This window comes from Eleutherodactylus coqui, chromosome 6 (genome assembly GCF_035609145.1).
Source record: "Eleutherodactylus coqui strain aEleCoq1 chromosome 6, aEleCoq1.hap1, whole genome shotgun sequence".
NCBI lineage: Eukaryota > Metazoa > Chordata > Amphibia > Anura > Eleutherodactylidae > Eleutherodactylus > Eleutherodactylus coqui.
This window is the reverse complement of record NC_089842.1, coordinates 148,156,044-148,175,870: the sequence shown is the minus strand read 5'-3', so window position 1 is coordinate 148,175,870 and position 19,827 is coordinate 148,156,044. Positions and strand designations below refer to the sequence as shown.

At 42.8% G+C, this 19,827-nt stretch overlaps 1 protein-coding gene across 3 annotated transcripts in view; it reads left to right on the top strand.

Moving 5' to 3' along the window:
• Positions 1-18,339, top strand: part of LOC136632772 (AP-2 complex subunit alpha-1) — a 39,521-nt gene extending 21,182 nt beyond the window's left edge. Inside the window, exons 9-24 of one of the 3 annotated variants that reach the window (XM_066607919.1) lie at positions 1,965-2,133; positions 2,561-2,698; positions 3,766-3,948; positions 4,145-4,242; positions 4,661-4,892; positions 6,057-6,221; positions 7,266-7,417; positions 7,811-7,873; positions 8,466-8,531; positions 9,758-9,840; positions 9,951-10,041; positions 10,756-10,878; positions 10,962-11,078; positions 12,820-12,889; positions 15,274-15,408; positions 17,627-18,339. In XM_066607919.1, coding sequence (XP_066464016.1) covers positions 1,965-2,133; positions 2,561-2,698; positions 3,766-3,948; positions 4,145-4,242; positions 4,661-4,892; positions 6,057-6,221; positions 7,266-7,417; positions 7,811-7,873; positions 8,466-8,531; positions 9,758-9,840; positions 9,951-10,041; positions 10,756-10,878; positions 10,962-11,078; positions 12,820-12,889; positions 15,274-15,408; positions 17,627-17,704 — 1,963 coding nt within the window. In that variant the 3' untranslated portion in view covers positions 17,705-18,339. The remainder of the gene's footprint in view (positions 1-1,964; positions 2,134-2,560; positions 2,699-3,765; positions 3,949-4,144; positions 4,243-4,660; positions 4,893-6,056; positions 6,222-7,265; positions 7,418-7,810; positions 7,874-8,465; positions 8,532-9,757; positions 9,841-9,950; positions 10,042-10,755; positions 10,879-10,961; positions 11,079-12,819; positions 12,890-15,273; positions 15,409-17,626) is intronic. The other 2 variants (XM_066607917.1, XM_066607918.1) reach the window with 2 other exon arrangements.
• The last annotated feature ends 1,488 nt before the right edge of the window (positions 18,340-19,827 follow it).

Sequence of the window (19,827 nt, the reverse complement as noted above, 5' to 3'; positions counted from 1 at the left end):
CGCATTGGACAGCACACGGACACTCCATTCATGTGCTGTCCGATGTACAAAGACAGTGGACATTGTATCTCCTACTATTTTCTGTGGCACAGACCAGAATAGGACAGGTTGTTTTTTTGTTTTTTTTTTTTTTTGTTTGTTTTCTTCTCTCCATCACACATCTGAATAGCCTCATGGGCTATAAGATGTCTGTGAAACACACAGACGGAATATATGCCTATGTGACTGTTCTTCAGAGAAGCAGTCTGCTGTCCTGACACGACTGTTTTAGTAAACGGTTGAACTCGCCATGAAATTACAATACTGCAGCATCTTTTCTCTCTGCATTGCGCTGTTCCTATTATTCCTCCTGGAAATGATTACATTGATAACTGACCCTGTCAGCACTCGCTGCCTAGTAGTAGACCTGACCTTTTGTGCTAGCCACATAATCCTCCTTTACTAACTTGACTTTTTTAAAACGTAACTTTTACTATTATAAATATTAAAATTGAAATGAAGGGCTTCAAGGACAAACATCATAGTACCCGATACATTTTGATTCTAAATCAACTCTGCTTAGTCCCCAACGGATACTGTCATAGAGATCAGAATGACAGTTCTGTCAGGAAGGGTTCCCAAATTAAATGCCACCGTCCCTTATCCAACTCCAGAGTAGCTAAGTGATACCCGATTACCAGGGTCGAAAGCAACAAGGCTTGTCCACTTATGAACAATGGTGCCAGCTGGGTAGGGGTAGAAGTGCTCACCCTAGCCCTAAGATCACATTCTGGTATGGCCAGTCAATAGAAGACTGGCTCTTTGTGCTTTCCTAGTAGCAAAGATAGAACGTTTAGCGGGTGGCTGATCTAGTCTCTACCAAACCGGTTATTCATTAGTGTACCAGATAACACTAAGCACCAGGAAAACACTAATTCTGGATGGTTTCCAGATTATAAAGACTAGAGATGAGCGAGCATACTCGCTAAGGACAATTACTCGATCGAGCATTGTCCTTAGCGAACCTTCTCTCCCCGCTCGGCAGAGAAGGTTTGGGTGCTGGCGAGGGGTGACAGGTGAGTTGCAGAAGGAACCGGGGGGGGGGGGGGGGGGGGAGAGAAGGAGAGAGATCTCCCCTCCGTTCCTCCTTTACTCCCTGCCTGCCGCCGGCAGCCAAACCTTTTATCTCGAGCAGGCAGGTACTCGCTAAGGGCAATGCCCGCTCGAGCAATTGCCCTTAGCGAGTATGCTCGCTCATCACTAATAAAGACAGATGTGGTTCAAATAGAAAGGTTCTAATTCTTATCTATGGTTCAACGCATTTCTGTCGCAAAAGCAACTCATCGGGAGCCCTTATAGTAGTGAACCAAATGTTGTCCAATAATGTTAGCAAAATTGGTGGATACCCCTGAGGACAATGCCCATTCGTGCTAGGTATAAGGTTCGTCAAGTGGAACAAGTCACAGTCCCCAATCTAGCATCCCTATTGTAAATGCCACTGTGTAAGGCCAGTCATTCCAATATAAGAATGGCTATTGGGGCATACAGCTAGATTAACTACAAACCCCCGCTGACAAAAAGCAACCTGCTCAATCGCTGTCACTATTTTATTCTGGATCAAATGCCAAAATTAACTAATGCCCAGCAGCAACAGAGTTTTCCTGGTAAGAGAACCAAAAATAACAAAATGGAAAACCTAGCAGCGTCTCCAGCCTGGAAGGACAAATATCCACACAATCCTGGTTTATTTGATAACTTCAGACTCTTTTCCTGAACTGTAGTTGCCATGTTACATAGAAGAGCATCTTGGCAGATGTTCCGAGTCCTATTGTTACTAATAGCCTGGATCTCCATATAATTTTTATTAGGAGTTGTCTATACACCACTGCGGTTTTTACAGCCCTTCTCATACATACAACCATAATCTCCATATGTTCAGACACATGAAAATCAAATTACTAATTGGCTTCTGTGTTTACTTCCAGTGAGCCCAACCTTTTGGTAAGAGCCTGCAACCAGCTGGGGCAGTTCCTGCAGCACAGAGAGACCAACCTGCGATATTTAGCTTTGGAAAGCATGTGTACACTGGCCAGCTCTGAATTCTCACACGAAGCTGTGAAAACACACATTGAAACAGTCATTAATGCCCTAAAGGTGAGGGAACAACTGTTATAAGTATTGTTTTGAAACATTCATTTATGCACTATAGTATTAGTGCAAAAAATGCTCTCCGTTAATAGCGTTTTCACACTATGGGCTGTCATTGCATACTGCTAGGATATGCCGCAATGGAATATGCCGTAAGTGAGGGTGGGCCCATGAGACCTCTAAGAGTCTAGAGTAGAGGTTGCTGCTTATTACTTGCCATTCCTTTGTTCTAGGGATTGCCTGGCTCCCAGAGACTTGATTCATGCAGCAGTTGCTTGGCCTATTGATATGCTGGCATTGTCTTTAGAAGGCAAAATCCTTCTTTAATGCAGAGTAATTGTATTGTAGTGTCCATAGATTTTATTTTATTACTTCTAATTCTAATTTATATTTTCACATTTTTTTTTGCTTGTTCTGCCATGTTTTACTACAGACAGAGAGAGATGTCAGTGTCAGGCAGCGAGCGGCAGATCTCCTCTACGCAATGTGTGACCGTACGAATGCTAAGCAGATTGTGTCTGAAATGCTGAGCTATCTGGAAACGGCAGATTATTCCATTCGGGAGGAAATTGTAAGCAGCATTTATGGTTTGGGATTTTCTTATGAGTAACACTTATGACAACTTTGTTCTCTATCGCAATCTTTTTGAGAAAAACTAAGGTTCTGTTTGCTTTTTCTTTAACTTTACATTCTGTGTATGTACCAAAAAAGCTCAGATGCTTACACCAAACCATTGCATATCTCCAATGTACCAAGTTGGTGCCAAGTCTGCATTGGTATTTTTCTTTCCCAAGCAGCTAGCAAGTTTGCTTACAGGTAACATGGCTTATGGGGCTCAAAGGTGAGGAAAGGGGGAGCTGTCTCATACTCACGAGGTCCCCCATTCCAGCGCTTTGCCCCCAAGAAATCCACATGTGCGCACACAGTGTTACTCTTCATACTGCTTTGTCCACACACTCTCCCATAGAGATCATCAATATCAGAAGGTGTGTGCATAGAACTGACAGACTATAATGACGAGTGACATCACATGGGTGTTCAATTCCCCATTTTGCAACGGAGTATCAGTCACCCTCATTCTTGGGATCGAGCCCTCACAGTTCTGACATTTTATGGAATTTTGGAATTTATACTCCTTGGAAGTAATTCTACATCATTCTTGTTAATGAATTGAAGGGATTTTACTTTGCATATACACTCCTACTCCTAAATTCATTATGAGTAAACTGATTTCTGAGACTTCTCACATGAAGAGCACCGAGGGCAATATACTTTTTAGTACCTTCCAAAAGTTCCCAGAAAAGTACTGTCCCTCAGTGTACTTATAAAGGCCTATCATCCTGGTCCATTTCGTCCTGGGATAGTTCATAAGTCATCAGATGAGATCAGGGACCAAGAGTTTGGGATACTAATGCAGTTCCAAGAGCGTCATGATGAAAGCCCAGCCATAGCTGTGGGAGAGCATCAGCTCATATGGAGAGGACCGGGCTTTATAGGGACACTGATGAGGCAGATCTGTTTGTTTCAATCGCCTTTTATCACACGGTACCTTTTGGAAGAAACTCCTTTTTTACCATTACATTTACTGTACATAGACAAGCATCCTTGTCACTTTCTTTAAATGTATTTGTTTCATAGGTGTTGAAAGTTGCCATCCTAGCTGAGAAATACGCTGTAGATTACAGCTGGTACGTGGACACTATTCTGAATCTCATTCGTATCGCTGGCGATTATGTCAGTGAAGAGGTCTGGTACCGTGTCATCCAGATTGTCATAAACCGGGATGATGTACAAGGCTATGCTGCCAAAACTGTATTCGAGGTAAGGGGTATTGAGAACAAATGTAAAAACCTTTCTTTGTTGCATGGGGAACATAATCTGAATTCATGGATTTACTGCTGCACTGTGAATATTCCGTGCATAGGAGTTCCTACGGTTTCTTAACGCATTTTTATAAAAATATCAGTATGTAACAGGATCTGATAAATAACTGCACAACTTAATTGCTTATTTACAGGCTCTACAGGCCCCTGCGTGTCATGAGAACATGGTTAAAGTTGGGGGTTATATCCTGGGAGAATTTGGTAACCTTATTGCTGGAGACCCTAGGTCAAGGTATAGTATAATGAATAAATAAATGACATTGAACATGTGCCCCCCTATTTTTTTCCTAAATATTTAGGTAAAAAGCAGCATGTTTCTATGTAGTCAGTGGAGCGGTTCTTGCCGCAGCTTTGATTTGAGGAGCTGTAAAGTCATGAGCCTTTCCACGTCACATAGAGAAGTAGTGGAGGGGGGGTGAACACTGCAGCTGGAGAAGACATAAATATGCTGACAGTCCCTTTAACAATGTATACATATTTTCTGTTTCATACTATGTATTTTGTATAATTGTAAATACATATAATTTTATAATGTGGCTGTGTGTTGCTACTTTAACCTGCATAGAAATACAGTAACTCTTGTCTTTGCTTAATGTATTTTTTTTAATTTTAATTTAATTTTCAATCATTTACTTATGTTTCTCTTTCAGCCCTTTAGTGCAGTTCAACCTCTTGCACTCCAAATTCCATTTGTGCAGCGTATCAACCCGAGCCCTTCTACTCTCCACCTACATTAAGTTCATCAACCTCTTCCCTGAAACCAAGTCTACGATCCAAGATGTGCTGCGCTCCGATAGTCAAATCAGAAATGCAGATGTGGAGCTCCAGCAGAGGGCGGTAGAGTACCTGAAGCTCAGCTCCATTGCAAGCACAGATGTTCTGGTAAGAGGGTTTTGACCTTTTTTCCCATTTAAAGGGAATGTGTCATCCGAAAATGAACTATTGTGTAAACCAGTTTTTAATGCTAAACATATTCTATAAGACTGTTTTTGTTTTAGCTATATAAAAAAGGGGTAATAAAATCCAGCAGCTTTCACACTAACCACTAAAGGTGGCCATACTATTAACTAGAAGTAGGTTGACAGTTGAACGACCATTGAATGAACGATTTTCTAGTGAATGAACCTTGCACAGCAGATGCAGCCATACACTTTTTAGTCCCTGTTGGCCACCACAGTCATTCATGCATGTTCCATAACATTGGGTGGTGGTCAAAAGAACTTTCATAAGAATGAAATTTTGTCTTTAGATAGCGGGCGACCATTTCAAAACCGTGGCAAGCTTATTTCCAGAAGATCGATGTCATCGGTTAGCTCTAATGGTTGTTCGTTGTTCAATCTCACTCAACAAACTGTTGTAATAAATTTCATCCATTTTTCATCAACTTTAGTCCATTGAGATGACTGCTGAAATTTTAGGCCCATACACATTATCAAAGGCAGTATTCCAATGGAAGGTGACACCTGTATATAGAGGACACGGGATCTACTATTCACAGTAGGTGATAAACACACTATAATCCTTCCTGCACAATAAAGTCTAGAGCAGTCTCTCATAAAAATCAATGAGTGCCCTCCTGTCCATTGTGTCTATGGCCCATGAGGCTGCTGTAAAGCATCTCTCCAAATTGCTATTAACTGTAGCTCAGGCAAAATGGATGGCACCATTGTTTTGTACAGACAATCAAATAACCAAAAAAGATGTTATCAGAAAATGAGAACACATTAAAGAAATGCAATATCAGTAACTGGCTTCAATTGGTAAAAAAAAGTAGGTGAGACATCCCCTTTTAAATGTATGGAGGAGTTGTGGCCATCTGTGATATGTATCATGATTGTGATGACTTGTCTCCATCGTTGATGTAGTGATTTAGGTACACATGCATGTGCCACACAGTGAAAATGATAGTCAGTGCAAAAGGATCTTTCTATAAGTTTCTCAACTACTAACTCCTCTTGGCCACTGCGAGGGTTTGTAATCAAGATACATGTCCTTTGTATTATGTTTGTGGTGATTTTATTGCAGTTCTAACTTTGTCTGTTGTAGGCTACAGTTCTAGAAGAAATGCCCCCTTTCCCTGAAAGGGAGTCCTCTATCCTTGCCAAACTTAAGAAGAAGAAGGGACCTGGTGCTGTCAGCGAGTTAGAAGAAGGGAAAAAGGATCCAAACTCTGAAATTAACGGTGGAGTGGAAGCAACTCCAAGCACTGCCGTAAGATCCTAGGTTTTCATGCTGAGAAGCAGCATTGTGGTTTTGGTATAAGATTTGTGTTTTTTTTTTTGCCCGAGTTTTACACAAATTTTCTTTACTTTGTTCAAAATGGAAATTTTTTTTCCTCAAATCCTTTTTTTTTTTTAAACCTTTTATCTTTTACTTAATTTGAATGAACCCAAGTGTGTTATATAGGAGGAATTAAGGCCTCATGTCCACTAGGCAATTCGGGCCCGCGTAGATTCTCCATGCAGAATCCCGCAGCGGGTCCCTCCTTTCCCGCAGACATGAGGCCTGAAAATAAGATTTTACTTACCTGTCCAGACGCTGCGGATCTGCACTCCGTTATGGCCGGATCTTCTTTCTTGGGCCCGGCTGATGCGCTTGGCAAGCTGTCAGTGTGCAGCGCGCATACGCCATGCACTTTTTTTCTTTTTTTTGAACTCCTGCTCTCCCGTGGCAGAGCAGAAATTTAGCTGCCGGTGTGCTGCAGATACGGACTGCTTCCATAGGCTTCAGTGAAAGCCTGCGGGAGCCGTCCGTGCGGGTAACCCGCAGAAAATGGAGCATGCTGCGGGTGATTTTCCTGCTCGTGCAATCTGCGCAGCAGGGAAAAATGACATCCGCAGGTATTTACTTACCTGTGTGTGTCCAATGCATCCCTATGGGTGCGGATCACACATGCGGGACACCCACATGGATTTGGTAAATAGAATTAGCCAGTGGACATGAGGCATAAGTGTATTTTAGGGAACCGATAATACTGCTCTCACCACAGGCAGCATGAAATACTTACACTTTCTCTCTTTATAAAGAACTACGCTTTGCTCTGAAAGCAGGCATTGGGAGGAGGGTCCCCTGCGGCTTCTCCTGGAGTGGCTTGGCTTGACAGGTCTCTTCCTATTTGCCTATAGGCAGAAGCCAAATGGGAGCATAACTCTGACGGCAGTTTTGTAGCCTTCAGTTTGGGCTCTATTTCTAGTGTTGTCTTCAGATCTGGCTCAAATCTCTTATAGTCAGTATCCTCTCCTTCTGTTATCACAGTCTACTCCTTCACCGTCTGCCGATCTCCTGAACTTGAGGAGCGCCCCTGTCACAGGATCAGCAGCAGCAAATGCTGGCAACCTCTTGGTGGATGTGTTTTCAGATTCCCCATCTGCCTCGCTAGCGCCTGGTACTGAAGATAACTTTCTCAGGTATGGATCCTTCTTTGAAATTCTCTGAAATGAATAGTATTGTGCCCAGTTTGGTTTTATTTGTAATATTCAATGCAGAAAGCTAGAATAATAATTCTAACCATATCCTCAAAAAGCAACATTTGACTATTCTGTATATTGCAAATTGTCTTCCCTGCTCTGGCAATGTGTTCTGGTATCCATCCATCTTCATGCCCCCCAGATGAATGGATATCGTCCAGTCTCCAATTTACTATGCTTTGTGTGTACGCTGCTGTTCTGTCTGTCGACTGTCTAATTGCATGTCGGTTTCCTGTGTTTTTTTTTTTTTTGGTCCTGTTTTGTTTTTTCTGTCTTGCTGCTGGTGGGATTTTTCTTGTCTGTCTGTCTTGCCTGTGGTTGGATGGTGTACAGTGACTTGGAGCCGGCCTGTGAGAGTCCTTCATCTTTATTGGTCGATGCAGCCCAGCTTTCAGAGTAAGGGCTGATTTAGTAACACTTAAAGCATGTCGGTTACTTATCTTGAGCCGTAAATATGTTTTTTGTTTTTTTTTTTCAATGTATGCAACATAACTTAAATGTGCTACTCCATGAACAGTTAGTGTTATCAGAACTATGGGAATTGTACATCCATGCTCAAAATGACCCTATAATTGCCATCTCCCATCTAATCTTGCATCAGGGGTGAGAGATGCAGAGAACATGCTAGGTGATACAATACGGAGGTAGCCGCATGACGTCCTAAGAGTCCCAATCTTATGACTGAGTAATAGAGTAACAAGTAGAGCAGACATGACCTTTTATTGAGTCATGGATATGTATTAGATGCTTTACACACTGAATTCAGTAATAGTCCATTTAGTATAATGTGTAGCATGAAGATCTCTTCCTTCCCTAGTTGCTCTTTTCTGACCCATTGCACTTTTTTTCCCCTTTTAAGTCTTGTGGTCTATTAATGTTGGGGCTAACGCTTTGTGTCTCTAACAAATACATTTAATTTTTTTTTTTTCTCCCTTTTGGGTTGCATCCTCGCGTTTTCCATTCTTTTCCTCTTCCTCCTCACTTTCAGCTCTGGCTCTGCTGTTTCCGAGGATCCTGCTTTACCTATCGCTGACGCTGATGAGCTCCTAAACAAGTAAGACAGGCATGTGTACTCCTGCGTGTGTCATCCCTCGTAGATGCCCCTGCCCCACCACCTTCTGAACATAGGCCAGCACTTTTATGTTTAGGTTTGTTCTCACTGCCCTGTACTTCATCTGTGTGATCAGTTTATTAAAGGTATTCACAGAATTTTGTATAACAGGTTAAAGCAAAACTTGACAAAAAGTGTAACAAACCACAAAAGTCGGATTTAAAAAAAGAAAAAAAAATAGAAAAACTCATGCTGGCATAAACTCTCAGGAGGCTGTTATAGTTCAAGTATATATTTATCCCGTAGTCACAGACTATGCCATAAATGTCTGAGAGTTAGAAATCTCTCCTCTTTCACTCTCACCTATTGGGAATATTGGTGTCCCTTTGGGGCAAAGCATGAGGATAAAGAAATCAGAGCAAATTATTAGATTCGTTAAATGTATGTTTATACGGCAGAATCTGTCTCATATCTATGCGCAGATTCTGCATTTAAAGCCACTGCAGAAATCCGTGACGAAGCTGCGCATTTCTGCAGTAGATCTGCTCCTCTGTGTGCCACGGATCCACTTCTGGATTTAGCTTTTTGTCAATGTGCAAAATGAGTGTACGGAATTTCTGATGTGGGTTCGCATTAAGTGACACGTCACTCCCCCCCCCCCCCCCCCCCCTCTTTCTGTGACGTGGATTCAAAATCCACATTGTGAAGGCAGCCACGTGGATTTCCCATTCAAATTAATGGTGTAGATTCCGAGCCAAATCTCAAAATTCCTCATGTGAACATTCCCTTACAATACACATGAACACAAAGGGTCCCACATGTTGGTGTCAGTGTGTAACTGGCTGCGTAATCTTATTTCTAACAAAGCGCAACTAACAGCCTAGGTTGGAATGGTTACATTTTCTCTTATTTTACCATATTAAACATCACATTTATCAGCATGGACCAGGATTACGGTGGTGTTCCTGACACTTATGCTCAACGGGGGATGCATACCCATTGCTTATGAAACCTGTTATTTCTAGTCCCTTCGTTAGCATATTTCCTGCAACCTTTTAGATTAAGCTTCTTGATGTTTATTCGTTGCCTGTATTTCTACTTGTGACCCCTAGATGGCAATGTTTCTCCTTGCATGCATTTTAAAGTGTAAATCTAACCGGCCACGATCTCTTGTAACAACTTTATAGTAAACTGGATAATGAAACCATTTCTTGTTTTTGTGGCTTTAGATTTGTGTGCAAGAATAATGGAGTTCTGTTCGAGAACCAGCTTTTGCAGATTGGAGTGAAGTCTGAATTCCGCCAGAATCTGGGTGAGCAAATGATAAGGGTCTGAATATCCACCATCGTCTTTCTGAGTGAAGGCCACTTTGCTTCCTACTTTTACTTGCTATATATCTGACTGTATTTTTTTCTGCCATAGGTCGTATGTATTTGTTCTATGGTAACAAAACATCAGTGCAGTTCCAGAGCTTTACTCCTACGGTCTCGTATCCAGGTGACCTGCAGACTCATATCCTTTAAATAACTCTTGGTGCAACCAATATGCTCAGTTAGGCCAATTGTCACCAATAAATTATAAAGTAGTACATTTAATCATCTTTTCATCACTCTTCTGAGGCTTTTTGTTTAGTTCATGAAATGCTGCTGCATTTCTCAGCCTGTGGGAGGGTCAGCTTGCCTGTCTACTTGTTTCTGGCCCTACAGAAGCCAGAGCAAGCTATAAATATGATTTTATTTATTTTGCACATTTCATATAGTACATACCGTATGTATTCCACAGCGCTATACATCTCTTGATGTCCACATTGGGGCTCAGAGTGTTAAGTTGCCTATTACTGCGTTTCCCTGAAAATAAGACCCTGTCTTATATTAGTTTTTGCTCCCAAAAAGGCACAGGGTCTTATTTTCACGGGGTGTCTTATACTTGCCTACTAGGCAGCATCCAGGTCCCTCCCACTGGTCTCCGGTGCTCAGGCAGGCTTCTGTGCAGTCCTCGGCGCCGACAGAGCATCACTTGCTGGTAATGGTGTTTGAAAACGGGGCCTCCAGCAAGTGATTGGCTGAGCTGCGGTGCCCGAGGACCAATCAGAGCAATCTGAGCTGGTGTTAGATGAACCACAGCCATTCAATGCCATGTATGTTCTGTACAGTGCTTCGAATACAAGGTGGGGTATGACTAGTGAACCAGGATTTTTGTGTTGTCCTCCTTAACATCCACCATTACAGCTTAATATTCAGACCAAGCCAGTTGACCCCATGGTGGAAGGAGGGGCACAAGTTCAGCAGGTGTTGAACATTGAATGCTTGACCGACTTTGATGATGCTCCTCTCATTAATATTAAGTTCAGGTACTTCACAACCACTATTTGCATTTTCTAGAACTTTACTAATTTCTTATCTCATGTAATTTAATGTCACCTGTCATTTTTAGGTATGGAGGAACATTACAAAACATCACATTAAAGCTGCCGATTACCATCAACAAGTTTTTCCAAGCTACCGAGATGCCGTCCCAGGACTTTTTCCAGCGCTGGAAACAGCTCAGCCTGTAATTGATTTTACTGTTCATGCATGAATGCAGTGTTAAAAGGATGATATTCGCAGTCTGGCCATTCAGTAGTCTATACATGGGTGACTCAGGTCTTACAGAGTGGCTCTCCATTCTGGCTCATGAAGGAAGACTACCCACAATGTTTATCTGCACTTAATAGGATATATATTCAGAGTTTGTGTTCATGACATTACCACTTTAACCCTTAGCAATCCAATTTTATAATCAGGGTTTCCTAGGGGGGGTTTCTTATTCTTTCTATTTCAATGGCGCCATCTCCTGGCTAGAGCCAATACTGCAGTAGGTGACATGCTGGAGAGGCCTCTCCGACAACACAGTGGCCAGTAATATACAGTAAGGATACCCTGCCGAACGTCTTCTGACATTGGAGCTGTACAGGCTTCAATCAGAATGTTGGAAGAAGTCAGTGGATTGGAAAGGGTTAATGGATGATTGCTCTCGCCTGCAGATGCAAATTCTGAATGTGACTCTAGCTTCTGTAAAATCCATATGCCCTAACATGGCAGTGGGTAGCGGTTGTTTTCTGCCCACTTTGTCATGGTACTATGAAAAGTCTTAATCTACTGTATTTGATGTGGCCCTTCTGAGAGGCTCACATGAAATGCAGAATCATCTGTTAACCAGAGCCAGCATGGGTTTATAATAAGCAATTCATGCCAGAGAAATCTGGGTTGATCAGAGAAGCATTTATCAAAGTATCTCATACCATCCTTATTTTTAAAAAAAAACAAAAAACAAATATGGGATTGACAAGGGAACTGTTAGGTGGATTCACAACTGGTTGAGTGATCGTACTCACAGTGGTCCTAAATGGCTGCACATCCAAGTGCAAGTATGTCTCAAGTGCGGTACCACAAGGCTCTGTGCAGGGCCCAGTGTTCATCATTTTTAGAAATGGTCTAAATGATGGATTTGAGGGGAAATTAATCAAATTTGCCAACTACACAAGGCTAGATAGGAGCTAACACTAGAGAAGAAAGAGAGGGAGGATTAAAAAACATCTAGAAAAGTTGAAATAACGGGTGGCGACTAGTGATGAGCGAGTATACTCGCTAAGGCACATTACTCGAGCAAGTAGTGCTTTAGCCGAGTATCTCCCCGCTTGTCTCTAAAGATTCGGGGGAGAGCGGGGAGGAACGGAGGGGAGATCTCCCCCCCCCCCCCCCCCCCCCTGCTCCCCGCCGCAACTCACCTGTCACCCTCGCCGGCCCCCGAATCTTTAGAGACGAGCAGGGAGATACTTGGCTAAGGCACTACTTGCTCGAGTAATGTGCCTTAGCGAGTATACCCGCTCATCTCTAGTGGCGTCTAACAGAATAGTATTTAACATGGAGAAATGCAAAGTCCTACATCTGGATAAGAAAAATGGAAAAAAAAGCATATGAGAGTTTGGGCTAAGGAGCAGCACATGGAAGACCAGAAGCAATGGGATGAAACTGAAAGGGAGGAGACGCAAATTAGATATTAGAAAAAACTTTCTGCCGGTGAGGGTGATCAATGAGTGGGACAGGTTACCATGGGAGGTGGCGAGTTCTCCTTCAATGGAAGTCTTCAAACAGAGTCTGGACAGACATCTATCTGGGATGATTTAGTGACTCCCGCACTGAGCAGGGGGTTGGACCAGATGACCCTGAAGGTCCCTTCCAACTCTGATTCATGATGAATTGAAGTTAACTGATCTGCTCATTCAGATTAACAATGCTTTTCACATTTACAGGCCACAACAAGAAGCACAGAAGATTTTTAAAGCCAACCATCCCATGGATTCTGAAGTGACAAAAGCAAAGGTAAGATCATCTGCGTTTTTCCACCTCTTATCTTAATTCTTACAGAACCATTGGTGTAGTCGAGATGCGGATTTCTATGACTCTTCTCAGCTCAGCTACTTAGGCTGTTTTCTCCAGCGCTGCATTAAAAAAGTTTGCCACACTTCTAGCTGTTCTGCTGCAGGAAGTAGATAGTGCTGTACACAGCGCAGTGGCCAGAGTTGGTACTGCAGGCTGAGTCCTATTGAAGTGAATCGGATTTGGCCTGCAGTACTAACCTGGGCCGCTATGCAATGTACGGAACTGTCTGCTTCCGGCAATAAAACTGCTAGAAGTGAGACAACTGCTTTCAACACTTGACAAGATAAACTTCCTCGTCTGTGTCATTGGGGGACACAGCAAGACCATGTGTACAGCAGCTGCCACTAGGAGGCAGACATTTAAGCAAAGAACGAGTCAGTCCCTCCTACCAAATATACCCCTCTCGCAGGTACTGAGCTAAAACCGTTTTTAGCTTGTTGTCTATAGGAGGCAGACCTCCAGAGCAGGACCTCCTAGCTGGGGTGAGCTAACTTCCTTGATTGCCCCCAAGTGGGGAGGGTAAAGAGTTCTGCATGTGACACATTGTTACGCCCTTCTCCAAGAAGGCAAAGTGTAACAGAGTGGCACTAACCACTCTGCTTCCTGCCAGCTATGGGGTCCCCTGAGGTTCCTGTCTGCTCCCCTATATCCTGTGATCTCTCATCACTATGTGACGGTTGCTGATGTGGTGACCCTGCTGATTCCCTGTCGGAGTTGAAAAGGATGAAGACGTGAGTGAACGGGACGAGGTAAGTATGAAGCAATCGACCCGCACCTCTACAATTTCCGTTGTGCCTTCCGATCAGCGCACTGATATGGGGCCTCACTCTTGTAGGCTGGCACTCCTACTCAAGCCTTAAGGCTTCTAGGGCTCTGCCAACCACTGGGCAAGGTGGGACTTCCTCTATCCAACCTGTACCGCTATAAGACAACCACTAAGGAAACCAGGACTTCCTTTCCCTGTTCTGTACAAATATAGGACATCTACTTCCTCCAATCCCACCCCATTTGCAGCCCTAGGATTTACAGCAGCTCTCCCTCTAGATGAGAATATGCAGCCAGCCTCTTCCAGCAGCATTCAAAGGGAACTGTAAGCAGGGAGGAGCCACCCAGCTTACACAATGAGTGCATCAACACTTGCAAGCCCCAAGACTAGGATCAACTGTTACCCCTCTCTGATCGCTCTTATTTAGTCAACATGAGACCTAACTTTCCCCAGCCACTGACTCCCCCAAGAGTATACTCGACCATACTTCAGGTAAATGTAGTTACCTCCATATTGGCTATAGAGACAGTACTCTGGACTTAAAATGTCCTTGACTGGGGGACAACACACATCACAGCCTGTCTTGTCAGACAATCAATAGCGTGAACCCCTTCACTCAGTACCCATTGCTTACAGTGTTCAATGTGCGGCATAAATAGCCATTTCCCTTCATTCTGTGGGTCAATCCCATTACAACTATACCAAACTTTTGTAGTATTAACATTTTTTACTACTTTTAGGCAATAACACTTTATATAGAAATAAAAAATAAATATGCACCGCCACATTCCATGACTGAACTTTTTAAAATTTTCTACATACAGATCTGTCGGGTCTTTTTTTTTTTTTTTTTTACACTGTGGATTCTTTTTTTCTAAAACTTTATTGAACTTTCTTTTGACACTATTTTTTCTCCCTCAAGGGGACTTGAAGATGGGATTGTTTGATCGATAACACAGTACACTGTATTACTTCTGTAATGCAGTATACTATGCATATGCTCTCAGCCAATCCGACTATGCTGGAGGCAGGGTCTGATCGTCTGAGATACCTGGCTGACTCTGTCGCTGTTGGCTGGCCTTTTGCTGCTATAGTAACCCATCTGTACTTCACGATTGCATTGCTGAGTGCTGATGGGTGACGGGGAGCCTCCTTCCACATCAACTGCTTCCATGCTGCGATAACTTATACACATTATAGATATCCTCCCCTCTTCATGACTACTCTAGTCTTCAACTTGAAGACCCCCTAAAGCCAACATGCAGAGGGGAAGGATTGTGGAGCGTTCAGTGCACATCAGGGGAGCACTTGCTTTCCCAGCATGAATTAAAACGTGTTTTTCCAGTCCAGCATGACCATCAACATAGATGTACTTAAACGGATTTACTCCTCACCTGTTTAGTGCTGTCACCAATCATGCAGTGTCAAAACTGCTGACAGACTCGCTTAAATAGTCAAATTAATTTGATAATATGCTTACATCAGCACTGTGTGGGAAATGTATTTCCCACTCTTTCTGTAGTCATAGTATTGTTTTGTTTTTTTCTTGCTTTGTTAGTTATTGGGCTTTGGCACCGCACTGCTAGAAAATGTGGATCCTAATCCAGACAACTACGTGGGTGCTGGCATTATCCAGACCAAGTCTGTACAAGTTGGATGTTTGCTGCGTTTAGAACCCAATATCCAAGCTCAGGTAAGTGGTTATATACAGCAGCGCCCTTAAGCTATGTGTTTAAGAAACTGACTAGAAAACAGCTTATGTGATGTGATTACACAGAACCTGGTTGCAGGGAGCACAGTCATTTCTGATCGTTGAGAATCATTTCACCTGCCTATGTCAGGAATGATATCTTTTCTCTTTAGGGAGAGCACCTTAAAGATGACTGAGGAGACTTATAAGGCCATTCGTGCTCCTCTGGGTAATATGCAAATAAGGGAGATGGAACAATAACTCCAAGGTATTGGAAGGTGCTGCCTTCCAATAGGTGGCGCTGCAGAGTTATTGTTCCATCTCTTATTTGCCCATGCCTATGTGACACACTGAACGATTGGTGTATAAATGCAACGAGCCAACGATTTTTCTGCCGGCTGATACTGAATGATGAAGGACAAGCGACCGATTCTCATTCAGCGTCCAGTCGTTGGCTTGCGCTTTAAACTATTTTTTTCACTTCTGTTAGTTTGAACGGTTTTTGCAGTGATAATCTTTCTGTCTAAGTGCACCTTACATGTGTAGGAAAAACTAAGCATTACAAAGCGTCCATTCACATTTAATGGTTTTTGCCCGACCAGACAGATCCTCCACAGGGTGACATGCTGCCCAACACAGAAGCAACCTGAACAGAGGGCTGCCCCTACATTAACTCAATTCATGAATAGGGTATATTTCTATACTAGATAAGCCTTTTAAACAGAACCTGACATTTAAACGCCTCAAACCATGCACAGCAATAGAATAATGAAGTTTTATATGTTTTAAAAACAAAAAAAAGTTTATAAATTTCCCATGCCACATGTAGATGATGGAGACGTTCTCTCCTGGCTGTAGTGTTTCCCATTAACCCGCTCCTCTATGCTGCTGTGATGTGGATGATATACTAGACCTCATCCACAGAGGGGTGAAAATCTTGCAGGTTTTTATACCATCGCAGGCAAGTGTGTCGAATCTGCCTACAGAAGGGACAAGTGAGCTGCATGTGTCCTCAAACTCACAAGGTTTGCACTACTCTGTGGATGAGATCTAGTATGTCATCCACCTCACTGCAGCATAGAGTAACACAGGTGAACTTCACTTTTTCTATTGCTGTGCATGGTTTAATGTATATGGATGGTGATGACCATTTCTCTTTAAGAGGACCTGTCATGACTTCAGCTTGTCTGTCCTAATAAATACTTGCATTCCCCATGAATAGCAATTCTAGGGTATCTTTTTCTAACTATGCATTTTGCTGTTCCTTTGTTATACCTCCTGAATAGTTATGAATAAATTGACAACTGGGGGTTGGCATTCCTCTCACCAAAGGGACGTGACCCTACACAGTCTGATGCGGTCAGCACTGCTTAGACATTGTCTCTGTAGTGACACCCCTTTCCCCAAAGTGGGAACCACTAGCTGTCAATTTATTCTTATGTTTCCAGGAGGATTAACAGAAAAAAAAAACATTTCTGTTCCACTTCTGAAACAGATCCAACAGAGAAGATGACCGATCCTCTTTAAAGGGTTTTGCTAATTTGTTTAGAGCAGATGTCCATTATGGAGGGATGGTATAGACGCCACAGTCGGGATCCATTTCTATTAGGACAGAGCACTGTTGGAAAGTGGACATGTACATTCAAATTGGTGCTATTTTTCTTCTTGTATGTTCCTCTGTTGGTATCCTCTTATTAAAGGGGTTATCTGGTTACCAGACAAGATCCCACTATACTATCAACTGTGCTAAAATGACAAAAGGATTAGTACTTGCTCCTCTTCTGCTGCTGTGAGCCAACACTGCAGCCCCATTGTGGTCCTGGGGTTTGTTGTGGCAGATGGCATCAGCGGAAGTCTCCTGACTGCTGCAGCCAATCAGAGGCCGTCACTTCACTGTTCTGAACGCCTGGCATCGTGGCACCCAGGATGTGAGCGCTGACGCCAGAAGAACAGGCAGTGATGATGCAACCTGTGATTAGTTAGGTGACCTCTGTTGACTTTCTGCCACAACACACACCAGAACCATGGTGGGATTCAGCGCGTAGAAGAGGGGTACTACACTGATCCTTTTTGTTTTAGCGCAGTTGGTGGTATAGGCGGAACCTTGTCCGGTAACCAGACGACCCCTTTAATGTCCTTGTTGCAAGCAATTTCCTAATTGAAATCAGCAGTCCCAATCAGCTATTACAAATGGTCTACTCTGTATCCTTTTTCTTTTCAGATGTACCGGCTTACACTGAGAACCAGCAAAGAAAGTGTTTCCAAGCACCTATGTGAGCTCTTATCCAAGCAGTTTTAAGCCAACAAGAATGTGATTGCTAAAGACAGTAAAACTGGCAAACACTACAAGGAGGGTTTACCATGCATCAAGCAAATGTGTGTCCGTGTGCATGTGATGGCAGAGGTGGTGCGTCACGTGGCCCCTCTGCAGATTGTCTTTATTTTGTGTGTATGTGTGTGTGCGGTCTACGTCCAGTGAAGTCCAAGAGACTTTAGAACTTGTTAAAAAAGAACAAAAAAACAAAAAAAAAAGACAAAGATGAGGCTAACTATTAATATTCTTCTCGTCATAAGATGTGTGGTTGTTCTACTAGATTTTGTCGTTCTTGCTGTGACTATAAATTTTACTAGACTGAAAGGGATGCATGAAGCCGAGGACCCCCCCAGAAATGCAGACAGAGGGTACCTCTCTCCATGCCACCTCTGGCTGTACTGTGGATAAGGGATCAGAAGTCTGCATGCTGACCCACAGGCATATCGCTGAACGGTGGAAATTCTGCTTACTGGAAGGACGCACAGAGAATTAAAATCCTGAAAGTTTTCACATGGTTTGGATGTGAAGTGGAGACTGAAGCGGTGGTCATTTGTATTCTTACTTTAGTGTTCTCTCTTATGTGCCCTATATGGGGTCAGTAAATGGTGACATGCATTTCAGCACTTTTGGTATCATTGAGCTTTGGTATAGAAGGTAGGTGACCAGGGTTTCATAAAGTTTCACGTGATAGGCCTTTCTATAATCACAGTATCCTACAGAAAGATGTTTCAGAGCAACTTTTGCCAAATTCAGTGTGGAAATTCCATAGGATACCTCTAGAAGGGAAAGTCGCTGTCACAAATATGCAAGACCATTTTTTTTTTCTGTCCATTTGGGTCTTTCTGTGCCAGTGAAGCTTGTGTTTTGAAGTGAGGAACGTGTCCCCATAGTCTTATCATCGTGATGAGTATCTCTTACATTGCAGCTTCTATCCTCAACTATTTCGGGCCTTGCTGCTTAGATGAACCCCACTTTTTCTCAGCGTGTTCTCGTGTGTCTGTGAGGTCACGGCGGCCTTTGTTTCTGTTGAAGCATTCCATGCCTCTGTATTGTATCCAGTGATTTCACACTGACCTTTTACCTCGTATAGTCATTCCAAGTATGCACAAACTTTTATGTCTCTGACCCATCTTTTCCCCCATTGTGTCTTCCGGGGCTCTTAATCCTTCCCCTGACTCTTGAAGGGGGGTGCACATATCCTAGTTTTTAGTCCGAAGTACTAGCCCAGCACTGTAAAATCAAATGAAGGCTCAATATCACAATCTTCTATCCACATAGATGTCCATCTCGTAATGCCTTTGTTACTCGTTGCTGCAGGTTCTCATTACCTCTCCATGAAACTTCTTAAACCTGCCTTGCAATTTATTGCTTTATTTGTTTTATTCTCATTTATGGCTTGTAATTGCCACCTTTTTTCTTTTAAGGTGGGTTTTTTACCTGCCGGTGTATATAGGTATATATAAATATATAAGATATTATATAAATGTTAATACATAATCAAGAGGTACATAGAGAACGTCAAGAAATACATCCCTGCACCTCCCAAAATTGGACGTCATACACAACAGCCCAGTGAAACTCATCCAGCAACCACTCTCCCTGTAGGAGGCCAGTCTGATCTTGAAGTTCATTCAGGAATCCACAGCACCCAAAGTGATCGTTCCCTCGCTCTTAAAGGGCAAGTACATATTTGGCTGCTTCTTCACTGCTGTAGACAAGATACCTTTTGTGGCACTCACACCTTGCCCTAATGGAGGTGCAGGCTGTAGCTAAGAGGAATCTCATTTACCTTTTGCAGCAGATGGAAGCAACTAAATGTGGATTGTCTTACTTGCGTCTGGTTTCTCAAAACCCCCAGCTTTGCCGCCTGTTGATACAATCAGCTAATGTGCATTTTTATTACTTACCCACTTTTCCCTCTCAATGGGAATTAGCCAGTTACACTGAGGCCTTATTACTCTGTGGAAGCAGTCCATGTGTGCGCAGAAAATGAGATTGCATTCCACGGACTGGATCCAAGCTCCTTTTTGTCACAAAATATATATTCTCCAAAATGGATCCATTGTGCATTGCTATAAATGAAGCCTTGGAAGGGTTGAATGGAATTA